Source organism: Xenopus laevis, chromosome 2S (genome assembly GCF_017654675.1).
Source record: "Xenopus laevis strain J_2021 chromosome 2S, Xenopus_laevis_v10.1, whole genome shotgun sequence".
Taxonomy (NCBI): Eukaryota; Metazoa; Chordata; class Amphibia; order Anura; family Pipidae; genus Xenopus; species Xenopus laevis.
The window spans coordinates 21,111,893-21,128,395 of NC_054374.1; the positions used below are offsets into that span (position 1 = coordinate 21,111,893).

The 16,503-nt window shown below is 42.4% G+C and overlaps 1 protein-coding gene across 3 annotated transcripts in view; it reads left to right on the plus strand.

The window, feature by feature from the left end:
- Positions 1-16,503, plus strand: part of dop1b.S (DOP1 leucine zipper like protein B S homeolog) — a 65,553-nt gene that overhangs the window by 3,580 nt on the left and 45,470 nt on the right. For 2 of the 3 annotated variants that reach the window (XM_018248367.2, XM_018248368.2), the window contains exon 2: positions 5,392-5,549. In XM_018248367.2, the coding sequence (XP_018103856.1) occupies positions 5,412-5,549 (138 nt within the window). In that variant the 5' untranslated portion in view covers positions 5,392-5,411. 3 annotated transcript variants of the gene reach the window in all.

The following is a 16,503-nucleotide window of genomic DNA, read 5'->3' on the forward strand; positions in this document are numbered from 1 at the left end:
TGGAACAGGCGGTTTATAAAGTTTAAAAACTATTAAAGGCTAAGCATACCAGAGTTAAAAAAAAAAAAATCCCCTTAAAAGTGCGCCCCCCCATGATTGCGCCCTAGGCAGGCGCCTACTCTGCCTACCCCTAGTTCCGGCCCTGGGCTGCTGTATCATAGGCAAAGTGTAGCAGTTAGAAATACAAAGAATCCTATGGCTCAGTCACATGTGTGTGTATTTACTGACGAGTGCCGGATCCATGCCCGTATTTACTCATTATACAATAGCGATACCCATCAGCACGGGGAATCACTTCTATTCCCTGACTTACTGGAGCTGTTAGGTGGCTTTCAAACTATAAATCAAGCTGTCTTCCTTGAAACAGAGAATCATTTGCCCCTAAGGTGACCTACATGCCTTGCTGGTGGGGTAGTATGGTCAACATTGGCTAGACTACAAGACCAAATCTGGGCATGTATGCCAAGTATCCAATAACTGATCTAGCTTTATAGATGAGGCAGCTAGGGCTGATTAAATGGAAGTTTTTACCCTTCCTGGCACTATTTAGGAAACTTTTACCTAATGGAGGCTGTAGAACCTCAATCTGACTGTACCCAGTGCTCTGGGGTGGCATATGGTGCGTACCCTGAATAGAAGTTGGTGCAGATTGTGGCCTCTCTTTTTTTTTTTAAAAGTTTTTATTTTTGCAGTTTTTAACAACACAAACACATAGACATACAAAACAAAAAACCAAAAGACAAATCATACATAATGGACGTGGAACCAGCAGACAAAATACCATCGCACCTAGAACCCAATCTTAGTGAGCGGCTTCATATTCCAACCAAACTCCCCAGACGCCCTCGAATTTGTGGCCTCTCTTTTTAATAATCACCCAAGGCAATACTACGTGATTTATCCCAGAATGCCCCTTCTTGCTTAAACCCCATCTCACCCCCTGCTCTACTGGCATTGTCCGACTGATCCCAGATACCAAGCACAAGCTATGATTAAGCTGCTGACTTGTTAATTGTATGTATGTATGTATGGGCAGCTAAACTGTCATCTGCAGTTGGTCTGCACACAGTGAGTGAGGGGCAGTCGCATGAAGCAGTTTGGAGAAGATTTGTGTAAATATTTGATATTCCTCCTGCCTTTGTTCGATCTCCTTCATTTGAACCATTGGCTGAAAGGGAATATTTTCTACAAGATAGAGGGAAGGGGACAGAGGGAATGCCGGCTCTGCTCCCCTATACTGCCGGCTCTGCTCCCCTATACTGCAGACTCTGCTCCCCTATTCTGCTCCCCTATACTGCCGACTCTGCTCCCCTATACTGCCGACTCTGTTCTCCTATACTTCCGGCTCTGTTCCCCTATACTGCTGGCTCTGTTCCCCTATACTGCTGGCTCTGTTCCCCTATACTGCTGGCTCTGTTCCCCTATACTGCTGGCTCTGTTCCCCTATACTGCTGGCTCTGTTCCCCTATACTGCTGGCTCTGCTCCCATATACTGCTGGCTCTGCTCCCATATACTGCTGGCTCTGCTCCCATATACTGCTGGCTCTGCTCCCCTATACTGCTGGCTCTGCTCCCCTATATCCCCTATACTGCCGGCTCTGCTCCCCTATACTGCCGGCTCTGCTCCCCTATACTGCCGGCTCTGCTCCCCTATACTGCCGGCTCTGCTCCCCTATACTGCCGGCTCTGCTCCCTATACTGCCGGCTCTGCTCCCCTATACTGCCGTCTTTGCTCCCCTATACTGCCGGCTCTGCTCCCCTATACTGCGGCTCTGCTCCCCTATACTGCCGGCTCTGCTCCCCTATACTGCCGGCTCTGCTCCCCTATACTGCCGGCTCTGCTCCCCTATACTGCCGGCTCTGCTCCCCTATACTGCCGGCTCTGCTCCCCTATACTGCCGGCTCTGCTCCCCTATACTGCCGGCTCTGCTCCCTTATACTGCCGTCTCTGCTCCCCTATACTGTTGGCTCTGCTCCCCTATACTGCCGGTTCTGCTCCCCTATACTGCCGTCTCTGCTCCCCTAAACTGCCGTCTGTGCTCCCATATACGGATGGCTCTGCTCCCCTATACTGCCGGCTCTGCTCCCCTATACTGCCGGCTCTGCTCCCCTATACTGCCGGCTCTGCTCCCCTATACTGCCGGCTCTGCTCCCCTATACTGCCGGCACTGCTGTGGGGCATAAGGTGCAAAGACCTGTCGCTTTTCGGATAATGGATCTTTCTGTAATTTTGATGTTCGTACTGTAAGTCTACTAGAAAATCATGTAAACATTAAATAAACCCAATAGGCTGGTTCTGCTTCCAATAAGTATTAATTATATCTTAGCTTGGATCAAGTACAAGGCACTGTTTTATTATTACAGAGAAAAAGGAAATCATTTTAAAAAATTTGGATTATGTGAAACGGGCTTTCCGATTATGGAGTCTATGGGAGAGGGGCTTTCCGTAATTCTGAGTTTTCTGGATAATGGGGTTTTGGATACCGTGTTCCATACCTGTACAAAATTTGCCAATAGGCCATTATTTGGGGTTTACTAGCCTTTTAGTCTCAGTTTGTATTGAGTTGTCCTCTTAAACAGGTGGTGTAAACATTAGGTGGTGTAGCCCAAAGTCTGAGCATCTATATATCCCCATCTGGGGCCTAACAGCACATGGTACTGTGTCCTCAGCCCTGTGACTGAATTGGATTGAAAGGGGTTGTTCACTTTTAATTTAACTTTTACTATGATGCAGAGAGGGAAATTCTGAGACAATTTGCAATTGGTTTTCATGTTGTTATCATTTGTGAGTTATTTAGCTTGTTTTTATTCAGCAGCTCTCCAGTTTGTAATTTCAGTAATCTGGTTGCTAGGGTCCAAATTACCCTAGCAACCATGCATTGATTTCAATATGAGACTGGAATATGAATAGGAGAGACATGAAAAAAAAAGTAGCAAGACAATACATTTGTAGCCTTACAAGTAGCAATAAAATACCTTTGTAGCCTTACAGAGCATTTGTTTATTAGATGGGGTCAGTGACCCCCATTTGAAAGGTGGAAAGAAATCAGAAGAAGAAGACAAATAATTTAAAAACTATAAAAAGAAAAAATGAAGGCCAGGTGAAAAGTTGCTTAGAATTAGTCAATCTATATCATACTAATACTTTAAAGTTGAATCACCACTTTAACGATTGGTTCAGAGGTGCAGTTCAATAGCAGCTGGAGGTCACCCCTTGACTGTTCTCTCCTGATAGTTTCTATCAGCCCTAACATCCTCTGGGTCATATTTATAAGGCACAACTAAAGTGGTTCTTGGTTAAAGAGACTGGTCCTGTTTATCACTGCAAAATGTTACTTAGGAGGGGGTCTCTGCGGCCAGGAGGGTCTATCCCTGATACAAATGCAAAGCAAGCAGAAAGCTTAAATTTATTCAAACTGGGGTTTACCTGTGGAATGGACAGATTCAGTCAAGACAGTGAGTATCAGGTTCTGGTGGGTCAAGCAAAGACCCTTCTCTTTGATGATGTAATAGTTCCAAGCCCTCCCCTTGGGTGGGTGATATGAATGGTGTCAGACTGGGTGCCGGTCATTGGTCTACTTCAGTCACTTAAAGCACTAGGGTTTTCAACATTCTTGAAATGTCACGCCAAAGCTCCAGAACAGGTCTCCATAGACTTGAATGTAAATTATTTGACAAGTGTTTGTGTCATAGCAGTCTTATAACCCATATCCAGCCTACTTTATATTCCGGTCTGTGGGGGCTAGGGCAGTTTGCCACCACATTTTAAAATACAGGTATGGGATCCGTTACCCGGAAACCCATTATCTGGAAAGCTCCAAAATTACAGAAATGCTGTCTTCTATAGACTCCATTTTATCCAAATAAATGATATTGAAAAATATTACCTTTTTCCCTATAATAATAAAACAGTAGCGTGCACTTGATCCAAACTAAGATATAATTAATCCTTATTATAAGCAGAACCAGCTTATTGAGTCTATTTCATGTCTATATGATTTTTTAGTAGACCTAGGGGGTTATTTACTAAGCTCCAAATACCCGAATTTCCCCGAAATCCAAAAAATGCGTGATTTTTGTGTTATAATAGGCTTTTAAAAAAAATCACAAATTTTTCGGAATTTATTAAACCCCGAGGGCTATAAAAGCCCAAATATAAAAAAATGGCTTCTCAAACCTGTCGAGGTTGCATAAAAGTAATTTGGAATAGTCCCATTGATTTTTGGTTGTGTCAGGGGTTTCGCGATGTTTCACGATGGGTTTCACGATGTTTTTGGAGCTTTCAGGTGAAAATGCCAAAAAATTCGGAGTTTTCGGGGAAAATTCACGAAAAAAATTGGAGCTTTTCCCACAAAGGTAATTTTTGGGAAAATTTAATAATAAATAAGCGTTAAAAAACCCGAGTGGGTTAGATCGAAATTTGTAGCAGCCGATATTGATATAAAGTCTGACCTTGATAAATAACCCCCCAAAGTATGAAGATCGAAATTGCGGAAAAATCAATTATCTGCAAAGTCCCAGGAATTCTTGAAAAGAAATCCCATATCTGTGCATTCATTTTTATAAAAATGTGCCCTACACAAAATTGTAGTGAATAGGGGGAAGAAAAAACTTTTTTTCTTAAAAATGAATCAGTTAATAGTGCTGTTCCAGAATTCTGCACTGAAATCCATTTCTCAAAAGAGCAAACAGATTTTTTTTATATTCAATTTTGAAATCTGACATGGGGCTAGACATTTTGTCAATTTTCCAGCTGCTCCAAGTCATGTGACTTGTGCTTGCACTTTAGGAGAGAAATGCTTTCTGGCAGGCTGCTGTTTTTCCCTTCTCAATGTAACTGAATGTGTCTCAGTGGGACATGGGTTTTTACTATTGAGTGTTGTTCTTAGATCTACCAGGCAGCTGTTATCTTGTGTTAGGGAGCTGTTATCTGGTTACCTTCCCATTGTTCTTTTGTTTGGCTGCTGGGGGGAAAAGGGAGGGGTGATATCACTCCAACTTGCAGTACAGCAGTAAAGAGTGATTGAAGTTTATCAGAGCACAAGTCACATGACTTGGGGCAGCTGGGAAATTGACAATATGTCTAGCCCCATGTCAGATTTCAAAATTGAATATAAAAAAATCTGTTTGCTCTTTTGAGAAATGGATTTCAGTGCAGAATTCTGCTGGAGCAGCACTATTAACGGATTCATTTTGAAAAATTTTTTTTCCCCATGACAGGATAAGTGTAAGGATGACTTAAGGGACCTGCTGGCGTGTGCGTGTGTATATATTTGGAAGCCAAACAGTCTGGTTAGGCCACTTTCCCCACTGCCTGTTACATTTTGCATCTTCTATTGGAATCCACTGTCATCATGCATCAGACACTCAGGGATCTCCTCTTGTCTGCAGGGGCCGGGCATGCATGAAAGATGGATGTGGAAGAACAGGAGCTACTGGGAGACTACAGGTACAGAAATTACTCTTCTGTCATTGAGAAAGCCCTGCGCAACTTTGAGTCTTCCAGCGAATGGGCGGATCTTATATCATCTCTTGGGAAACTCAACAAGGTATGTTCCACCGCCTTTGCCTTGGAAATATATAGTATATGGTTAATGTTGTGTTGCCTTTCCTTGTCAAGGAACACCTATACCGAGTATTTGTAAGAAGTGACACCCCCCAGCAACATCCTGTGTGCTCACTCTCAATTCCTGCTTCTGCGGTTTATATTTCCATGTGCAGCCGTGACTCACAAATCGTTCCTCATAATGTCAAGGGCTTGCGCTTTGTGTCCGTGACAAGTGAGGTCGGGCCTATTCCATGGGAATACAAAAATAAAAAGTTAAATGAAATTCACACAGGGCCATCAGAGCCGTAGTAGCTTTTGTGCTGTTATATTAGCAAATGGCATGAAATGTGTCAGGTGAACTGCTGGACACTCAGGGTCGTGTTGTGCTAGAGGAATATTTGTGTTTTTTAAAAGACAAATAAAACTTGACTTTTGAATCCTTAATGTCCCTGGAGAGGTGATGGTTCCATCTATTCTTCAATGGCTAGTTTGTCTCATTGCATGCTTTCACACTTTCTGCCCCAAAAGGCACATTTTGGATGACTTCCCACCACATAAGTGTTAACCTGTTTGACTGGTGTTGCACCTTATATTACAACCCATAGACTGCTAGACATTAAGGGGGTTATTTATTAAAGTAAAAACTTGAAAAATTTTAGTTTTTTACTTTAGAATCCGAATTTTTAGTGGAATATATTAAACGCCAAGGGTGTTAACGGTCCGAATAAAAAAGGACTTCAACTCAGACCTGCCGAGTTCGTGTAGAAGTCAATGGGAGAAGTCCCGAAGATATCTTGATCTGACAAAATCTGAGTTTTCGGGCGTCAAATTGGAAAAATTCATACGATTCGATTTTTTTCACGATTTTATCAAGTTTTTCCCTGCACAGGAAATTTTTGGAAAAATGTATTGATAATGAAGGGGAAAAATCCATGTGGATTTGGTCTGACTATTTTACCTAAAATGATCAGACATTTTCGGATTTGATTAATAATCCCCTAATTTAGCTTGGCTAAACGGCACACACCCTGTAGGGGCTCTTAAATCCACAAAGGTTGAAGATAATGTTATCTGGCTCCAAATTGCTCCCAAAGAGCAGAGTACAGGCATCTTAAATGCAGACCTCTGTGGGTTTTGCTTTACAATAAATCACATTGCTTCACCATGATGAATTAAAAGTGATATTTGTGTATTTTATTATATGATACAATATGGATTTAAATAATCGCTGTAGTAAGTTCAGTGTGGGTCTGAAACTTGTAAGGTTTGTCTGTGCCAAGATGATGGGCGCTTACATTTTGCTTTCTGAATGGGTACAGCTCAGACCATCCATAGGAGCCCTGTGGTCCTGGGCTAACATGGTTGTCATTTTCCCTGGGATCTGCTGAGTGACTATATCATTTGATGTGCATCTTAGGGTGCTGGGTGTGTATTTGTGTAGTGAAAGTGCACAGTTTACACACATGATATACCAACTGCTCCTTTGTGGATTTCTCTATCCACTTTCCAGCCAAAGAGAAATAAAATGAGGATTGTGCCTAAGCATTTATATATATGCTCCCTAATTCTGCCCATATCAGTGCACTCAGTGCAACATCCACTTCTCTAACCTTTGGAATTTTCTTAATCGTGTTGTACCCATCCAGTGGTACCAAGTCTGTTGAGCATTACCTATAGAAGTAAAGGGTTCTACAACATAAAGAAGTTCTTTATTGCAGCACTTACTAAGGCATAGTTGGAGTACACTCCAGATTTAAAGGTCAACTACAAGGAGTTCAATTTGTTATCATTGCTGATCTTGAAATTCCTTCTCTCTTTGCTATATTTTGCATTGCTTGTCTGTCGCTTTTGGTCCCAGCAGGGCCCTAAAACTGGTTGAGGGCGAGGCCAAGGCTTTTCTATATAATACAAATACTAGAAGAGGAGATTTATTTTTTGCCTGCTTTGCATGACTGCACCATGGAATCCTAGCTGAGCACAGGACTCCCTATTTATTGAACCATTAGGTCTTTCTGCACTTACAGCAGCAATGAGCAGCTTGGGCATATGCTGTGTAACTGTATTAATATCATATATACTTCAACAACATATACTCAGGCTGGTGCAAATGAAGAACAGTTTTTATTTTAAACTTCCTATTTCTCCTTGTTAATTCAGAACAGTTCAAAGAAGGTATATTCCTTTCCCAGTGGAATTCCATATTTAATGAATGCCTGGAACCTAGGGTTGCCACCTTTCCACTCCCCACTAACTCCAGGCAGGGAGGCGGGGCTGTAATGTAGCTAGAGGTGTGGCCTTGATGTAGAGGGTGGAACTATGCTTCGGTGATTGGCCAATTGCTGCCTCAATCTCAGGGAATACTGCCCAGTTTTCCTAATTTGGAAAGTTTGACCCAGAGAGTCCTTCAAAAAACAAAAATGGGCTGTCTGGGTCAAAACCAGACAGGTGGCAACCCTACTTGATCCCCCTTGATAAGACACAACCCTCGAACCCCCCCCCCGCCCCTTTCCCAGACTAATGTTCCTTTTCTTAAAAATTAAAGCTCTGGCCTGGGGCACTTTTCTGCAGATTTCTCAGCTGCCATCATCTCACCCTTTTCCAGATTTGAGATGCTTAGTCCAGTAATCACTAAACATTTTCTGTACTGTGCATGTGCTCCCTCATGGTAGCGCAATGAGGTTGGGGATTATAGTCACTGGGATGCTTCGCAAATTCATTTGGTCCTTATTCCAAAGTTCAAACTTATCCAAAATATCAATCATTCAAAAACGCACAGTGAATAAAAAACTGAGACGGATTTTCTCAGAAAACTGTCTGCATCATGGTTAAAAGTTATTTTCAAGAAGAACTGTCTGTTAATTACCCTTTAAAAGGCCATTATGTACAGAGGAAGCAAGCTGTACCCATTAATAATCTCTCTGAGAGCTTGTGAGTGGAGAAGAGGCAAGTGCAATGATATAATGGAATCAACAAGGACGTGTAGAATGTCTCCGAGGCTACATGACATGGTTATTAAATGTATATGCTGTTCCACATGTTCACTGTTCTGGTCGTAGGCCCACAATAGTTTCTGGTTAAATTGAAAAATTTTTGAAAATGTAAATTATGAAACATACTGTGTTTAATGAATACATAGGAAGGAAGATCATGAACTAGTTGTATATGGTATGTACGGTATGGTGTGGCATGGTATTTCTACGAGTATCCTTTTGCTGGCCCCCTGCTTTCCACTCTCGTCCCTTCCCTGCCCCTGAACATTTGCCCCACCTCTCTTCTCTTAGTGCTAGAAACCAATTTTGGTGTAGATGCAACTGTATTTATGCAAATGTGCAAAGACAAATCTGGAGTGCAGAGCTGTCAAACCAGTGATCCTCCTGTTGCTCAGGAATTTATATATGTAAATCTGGAGGGCAGCACATTGTGTTAATAAGGAAAAAAGACAACAGAGATAGGCTGGTATGTTTCCCAGAAAAGGTGACAACACTCCATATTGCCAGTTTGCACTGCCAGGTCTGTGTTTAGAAGTAACATGAACCTTAAGAGTTGATTGAGTGCATGGAGTGGAGCTTACTGAGTGATGGAGTGCTAGGAGTGGAGCTTAATGGGTGACTGAGCTCATGGAGTAGAGCTTACTGTGGGTGACTGAGCTCATGGAGTGGAGCTTACTGGGGGATTGAGCGCATGGAGTGGAGCTTACTGGGTGATTGAGTGCAAGGAGTGGAGCTTACTGGAGGACTGAGTGCATGGAGTGGAGCTTACTGGGCGATTGAGCACATGGAGTGGAGCTAACTGGGTGACTGAGCGCATGAAGTGGAGCTTACTGTGTGATTGGGCTCATGGAGTGGAGCTTACTGTGTGACTGAGTGCATGGAGTGGAGCTTACTGTGTGATTGGGCTCATGGAGTGGAGCTTACTGTGTGACTGAGTGCATGGAGTGGAGCTTACTGGGTGACTGAGCACATGCAGTGGAGATGACTGAGTGCAGGGAAGAAGGAAAGGAATCTCCCAGGCAATCCAAAACATGCCAATGACATGTTTACTGTTAGTTCTCCCTGCAGCAATGACGCTTTTCTAGATTTCCCTCATTCTGTTATAGCTAGGAACCAGTCCAAGTCAGGAAGTTAAAGAGACACTTTATGCTTTCTGAACAGGATGCATGAGAAAGGTTAAATTAAATTAGGTCTGGACAGTTATTTAATTAATAACACTAATCCACCCTCCCAGACCAGAGTTACATGTTGCTCTTTCTGATGAACCTGTTAATCAAGCTGAGCTGGCACCAGTGCTATCCTACTGTATTTGTATGTATTTGTATGCCAAGCTCTACTTTAGCTGGTCAAGCAGGAACAGCTTTTTTTTTTAATTCTGTCACAGTGGCTGCACAGATCCTATCTGATCCCCATTGGAAGCAGCAGTTCTGCCCTGCTTTATGGCAGCTGAGATTCTAGCTATCTGTATAACAGAGCATTCTGTCACAGTGGTACAGATCCTATCTGATCCCCAATCAGGAAGGACGTGCGTGTGAGGAGCTCCTGAGTTACAGAGCTTACCCCAGGCCCAGCAAGGGTCTGGGGGTGCAGTTTACACTTTCTTTTGGACTTTATTATTTACCTACAACTTGGAAATGGAGAGAAGGATGTCAGCTCGTGTTAAAAGTGGAACAAAGACTTTAGGTGTTGGGAAAAAAGTCCCAAAAGAAACCATAAAGAAAGTCTTTTGCAAAAGCAAGAAAACTTCATGTGAAGTGGTGTGTAATGAAGAAAACAGTGAAGAATTGATGGAAGTAACACAGTCAGCAGAAGTGTCTGAACAAAAAGCCAATATGGAGGATTTGCCTGGTGCAAGCTCCCCATGTGAAATGCCCATGGAGAAAGCAGTGGATTCCAGCAGCCCCCAAAGTGTTTCAGAAGTGCGCAGATGTGGTGCAAGTACCCTTTTGGAGTGTTCCCTCAGTAACGCAGAGGTGGGCGACAGTGAAGTATCTGAGGCCCAGGCAGAAGGAGGGAGCTCCGGTGCTAGTGCTGAGGAAAAGGACAAGATGGCGTCCGCAAGCAGCAGCAGTGAGGCTTCAGGTGAGACTCTGAGAACTGCAGCTCCAGCACATTGTTACACCAACAACACTGAGACAAACACTGTGGAGAAAGTGACTAGCAGGGAGGCAAGCGTGAAGGATAGTCCTGCTAAACATATGGCAAGGCTTGAGGCGCTGTGTGGCCAGCTTGCTGTGGCAGTGGCAGAGGGGGCGCTGGATGGCACAGAGGAGACCAGGACTGGGGCACGGGTGAGTGGAGCACTGGCTAATGACTCTTCTAATGTGACTAGTAGTGGACACACTGTTAATACCTCACACATCATTGAATCACTCAGAGCTATGGAACTGTTAAGTAACAGGAGAAATACTTTGGAAAAAAACATTGAGAGGGAACTTTCAAATGTTAAATCTGCTAAGGGACATTTCAGAGCTCAAGGCATCAGGAAACTGGCAGAAATGAATAAAGAACTGGAGGAGGTGGTGGAAAATATGGAGGCTTTGTTATTAGTGATTAAACCATGGGAGGAGGTGTATAAAAACAAGGAACGGTTTTAAACAAATGTCCAGTGGAGGGAAAAAGACCTTTGAATCCTCTTATTTGGATTTTGTGCTGAATGAAGGTGGGGGGGAATCAGATGATAATGGTGCAAATAATTTGTCTGAAACAAATGGAAAAGAAAGGAATGAAAATGTTTTGTTTAACAACAAGGAATGTGCAGTCTCTGAAGGGAATGTAAATGAGGTGGAGGGGGAGACACAAGCTGCTGAGAATGAAGCAACTAGTGCTTTACCTGAGGAAAACACACAACAATTTGCTCAAAATGGAGTTGATCCTGAACAAGGTAAACAGGATAGTAGGTCTTTCTGGGAGAAAAGGAAATTTTTTGCAAGGCAGGTGGAATCTTTTCATGATGGGCTCACTTTCAAAAGGAGAAATGTGGTTAAAATCAAATGGGAGGGAGAAAAGGAGAAATCACCAGGTAGCCGCTATGTGTGTAAAAACTTAATCAAACAATCAATGGGATTTACTACTGCAGATGTTTTTGCTTTTGTAAATGTGTCAGATATTGATTTTGAAATAAGTTTCAAGTTGTCCCAAGGTTTAGACAGATTTTGGAATTTATATCAAGATAAAAAGACATCCTCAGCATGGGAAGGCTTCGGGGCGAGTCCAGTCTCAAAACCAGAAGTAAAAACAGTAACAATCTTTTTTAAGAATGAGTCTGTCCCTCCTGCTGATGTGTTAGTCTGGTTAAAGAGACAATGCAATGTTTTGACGCCTTTAAAACCTGTATATAATGAGGAAGGATTTTGGGTGGTGGGTTGGAAGGCTCAAGTGAGGCTAAATGTGCAAAACAACATGACACAGCATCTCCCAAATTCATTTTTTATAGGCAGAGAAAGGGGTGTTTGCTTTTATCCAGGGCAGCCCCGTCAATGTTATAAGTGTGGATCAAGGAGGCATTTGGCGGGAGACTGTACAATAAAGATGTGCACATTGTGTGGGGCCCAGGGACATGTCAACAAAGACTGCGAGAATGTGAGGTGTAACCTGTGTGCGGAACTGGGTCATACACACCGTGATTGTCCTAATGCCTGGCACAATATTGTTAAACTTTGCCCAAGAATAGAGGAGGAAATATTTCAGGAAGATGTAACAGAAGAAAGGCGGGAGGAGGAAGGGAACAATGAGGTTGCCCCCTGTCAAAGTAAAGAAAACCAAAAGGCAGAAAGTACTGTTACATCAGTGCAGGGAAGAGGGGATGACTGGAAGGTGGCAGGAAAAAAGGCAGGAAAAAAAGCAGGTAAAATGATCTTAGAAAGTGAAATCAAAACTTCAAACAGATTTGAATTGCCCTCAGGAAAGTCATGGGGGGATTTGGCAGAGGAGGAAGAGGAATTGAGAAGGATTGGTGAAGAGAAAAAAAGGGATGAAGGGAACAAAAAGGAGGTAAAAAAGAGAGTCAAGGAAAGGTCAATTAAAAAGAATGTGGTACCCCCCAGCAGTGGTTTGGGCAAAAGAAAGAAAGATTCTGTATTAGAATCTGAGGGTCCATCAAATGTCGAAATAGGAATTGTGGAGGAGCAAGGGAAGAAAAGGAAAGGAAGGATAGATAGTGAGGAAGAGTGGGAGTCCATTGATGAGGAGGATCTCCTGGTGGAGGGGGAGTCGTTGGGGGGCATGGGGAAACCCCAGTATAAAAGACATGCAGAACACAATCCTGTGAGAACAACTAACTCTCCAAGATGCCTGAACAAATAATTAAATTTAGTACTATAAATGTGTGTAGTATTAAAAATGTTAAAAAAGACGGGAAGTGTTTAGTAACTTGGAGAAAGAAGAAAATGACATTTATTTTTTGCAAGAAACAAGACTAACCAATAAGATAGAGATTTTTAATGCAAAAAGGGACTGGCAGTTGGGTCCATCATTTTGGTCCATAGCAGAGGAAACAGCAGGGGGGGTGGGAATTCTTTTTAAGGGATTCTCAGACATTAAGGTTAAGAGATTTTTAGAGCTTAAAGTGGGTAGATGTATTTTACTAGATGTAAATATAAAAGGAGAAAGTTACAGACTTATAAATATTTATGCCCCTCATGCAGTGATAGAAAGAAAAGATCTGTTAGAAGAAATAAAACAATACTTGTGTGTTTCTAGCCAAGTCATTTGGGCTGGTGATTTTAACCAGACCTTAAATCCAGGAGATAGAACTGGGAGATATAACAAATATGAAGGTGCTTTCTTGTTAGGTATAATTAAGCAGGCGGGTTATATTGATGTGGCTACTTGTGGAGGGAGGAAAGCAGTACATACATACTTTTGCTCCAATAGAAGTAGTCGTATTGATATGATATTTGTAAAGGAAGGGGAGGTCTTCTCTGATGTGAAGGAATCATCAGTAGATTTCTCAGATCATTTAATGTTATCCTTTACAGTGGGAACATCAGATCTTCCCAAGAGAGGCAAAGGACTGTGGAGGCTGGGAATTGGGTCTCTTAAAGAAGCAGCAGAGGATGGCTCTTTTAAGGTGTTTTTTGAAGCCTTGTGGTCAAAATTCTTTTTCTTTGATTCTGTGGTACACTGGTGGGAGGAAGCAAAAAAAGAAATCCGAACTTTCTTCACAAAACTATCTGTTAAACGGGAGGGTTTAAGATCTAAAACATACCAGTCTCTGAGGAAGAAGTTGGAAACCTTAATTTCGGCCGGGGTGGTGGGGGAAAAAATTGCCCGGTTGAAATATCTGATTAGACAGCATCAGTACAGTCGCAAGGACTCTATGATTCTGGAGAGAGATTTTGGGGCAAAAAACTCCCCTGATCCTTTTCAGAATTGTAGAGAGACCTTTAAGAAAAAGCAGGTGACTGGCCTTATTGACTCCGAGGGAGTTATACAGAAATCCAGGGAGGGTATCCTCGGGGTTGTAAGGTCGTACTATGCTGATCTGTTCAGAAGTAAAACTTTGGAGAGGGAAAGGACTGAAAACTTTTTAAAGGCGACCCCAGGACCTGATACAGTAAATTTGGACTTTTCCCCATTGACAGCAAATATTGAGGAGGAAGAGGTGGCGGGTGCGATTGATAAAATGCACAACAAGAAAGCTCCAGGGCCTGATGGGCTAACAGCAGAGTTTTATAAGACCTTTAAATCGCTGTTAGTCCCGGTGTTAGTTAAGATCTTTAATGAATGTTTGGAGGGGGGTATGCCTGAGTCAATGAGGTGTTCTTCTTTAATTTTGCTGTCAAAGGGGAAGGATGATGAGAAGGTTGAGAACTGGAGGCCAATTGCCCTTCTCAATTCTGACAGAAAGATTCTGGCGCGGATTCTTTTTTCACGTTTGATTTTGTTTTCTGGCACTTTATTATCGTCCTGTCAGTTCTGCACGGTGAAGGGGCGGAGCATCTTTGGGGCCCTCCTTACTTTAAGGGAAGCCTTGGAGTCATGCAAAGCTCATGGGTGGGGAAAATACCTGTTGTCTTTGGATCAAACTAAAGCTTTTGATAAGGTTAACCATGACTATCTATGGGCTGTTTTGTCTAAATACGGCATCCCAGGCAAATTCATTAGTTGGTTAAGGATTTTGTATGAAGGGGCAAAAAGCTTCCCACTGATTAATGGCTGGCAAGGTGAAACCTTTGATGTTGGGGCCGGGGTGCGGCAGGGCTGCCCTCTGAGTCCTCTTCTCTATGTATTTGCTCTGGATCCCTTCCTGAGGATGCTGGAGGAGAAGGGCATGGAGGGGGTCTGTGTGCCTGGCGGGCAGCCACTCAGGTTTGTAGCCTACGCGGATGATGTGTCAGTGGTCATTTCTAAGCAGGCGGAGGTTGAGGTGATCACTGATTGTATCAGAAGCTACTCAAGGGCCTCTGGATCCTCAGTTAATCATGAAAAGTCGGAAGCTTTTTGGACTCTAGGAGGGGAACCGGATTTTCAGGCCGGAAATTTCCCAGTGGCCCCAGAGCAGGTTAAAATCTTGGGAGTAAAATTTGGAAGGGATGATAATAGCAGATTAAATTGGGAAGAGAAAGTGGATGTTGGTTTGGCAAAAGTTCAGCGTTGGAGATCTTGGAAGCTGACCTATAGAGAAAGGGTTAATCTGATCAAGACCTTTTTGATCCCATTGTTTCTTTTTGTTGCTTATGTGTTTCCCTTGCCAGAATCTCTCTATGCTCGGGTTTACAGTTTGTTTTTCCAGATGCTCTGGGGGAGTAGGCTGAACCCGGTAAAAAGAGGGGTAACATTCCTACAGAAGAAAGAGGGAGGTCTAGGGATGGTTTGTCCAATTGCCTTCTTTGGCACCATTTTTCTTAAATTCAATTTTGGGAATCTGGGTCAAAGGACGTGTTCTCTGTGGGAAAACTGTGTCAGATCCTGGGTTTCGCCTTTTATCAGAGACTGGGTGGAGGGCGGTAGAGTGAAGGGGGTCCGGATCAGGGGGGGAGGTTTTCCGCAACATATTGCGTTAGGTTTAAAATTGTTGAAAAAGTGGGGTTTAGGTTTCAATGATATTGAAAACTTATCAAGAAAACAGTTGTATGAACAAGTGCTAAGCTCCTTTTTTGTTGTCTCTTTGAGTCCAAAAGATTGCCCTGTAAAAGTCATGGGGGAATGCATTAAGTTTTTGAATGGAAAAAGACTCCCAGAAAAAATGTTTGATAACGCATGGTTGGCCCTACAGGGGAAGTTATTTGTAAGGGGAAATTTAAGTTATCTAAGTACAGTAAATAGTTTATGCCCCTGGGACTGTGGAAAAGAAGAAACAGTAGATCATTTCTTATTAGAATGTTCAGTCTCAAAAGCCCTTTATGATCAAGTTTTAACAACTTTGGGAATCAATAATTTCTGTAGAAACACTTACGGGGAAAGAGCCTATGGAATTGTAACTAATGACCATCCTCTGGATAAAGAGACCCTCTTTGTTATTTTCTCAGTTGTTCGATATTTCTTATGGATGAGGAGATGTGGTAAAACTTTTGGGAGAGAAGAAGGATCTATAGATTTGACAACAAAAAAGATTTTGAAAGAATTATACCTGATAAAATTGAAAGAAATAAATATCAATAAAGAAAACAATAAATTGTGGAGGGGGGTAGATTTTTCATGGGAAAAAACTATGAATTTTTGAATATGTATCTGTTGTATGTTTTGATTTGTTTGTTATGACATTTTGATTTTGTTTATTGTTATTGTTCATATTTTTAATAAAAATCCCTATCTGATCCCCATTGGAAGCAGCAGTCCTGCCCTGCTTTATGGCTGAGATTCTAGCTATCTGTATAACAGAACATTCTGTCACAGTGGTACAGATCCTATATCTATAAGGATTAAGAAACTGATCTGTCCTGTTTATTAGGGTTTTGTCGGGTGATACTGGGGCAATCAAGCATGATCATTAATGTATGCACAATATTCTGCGCTGGATAA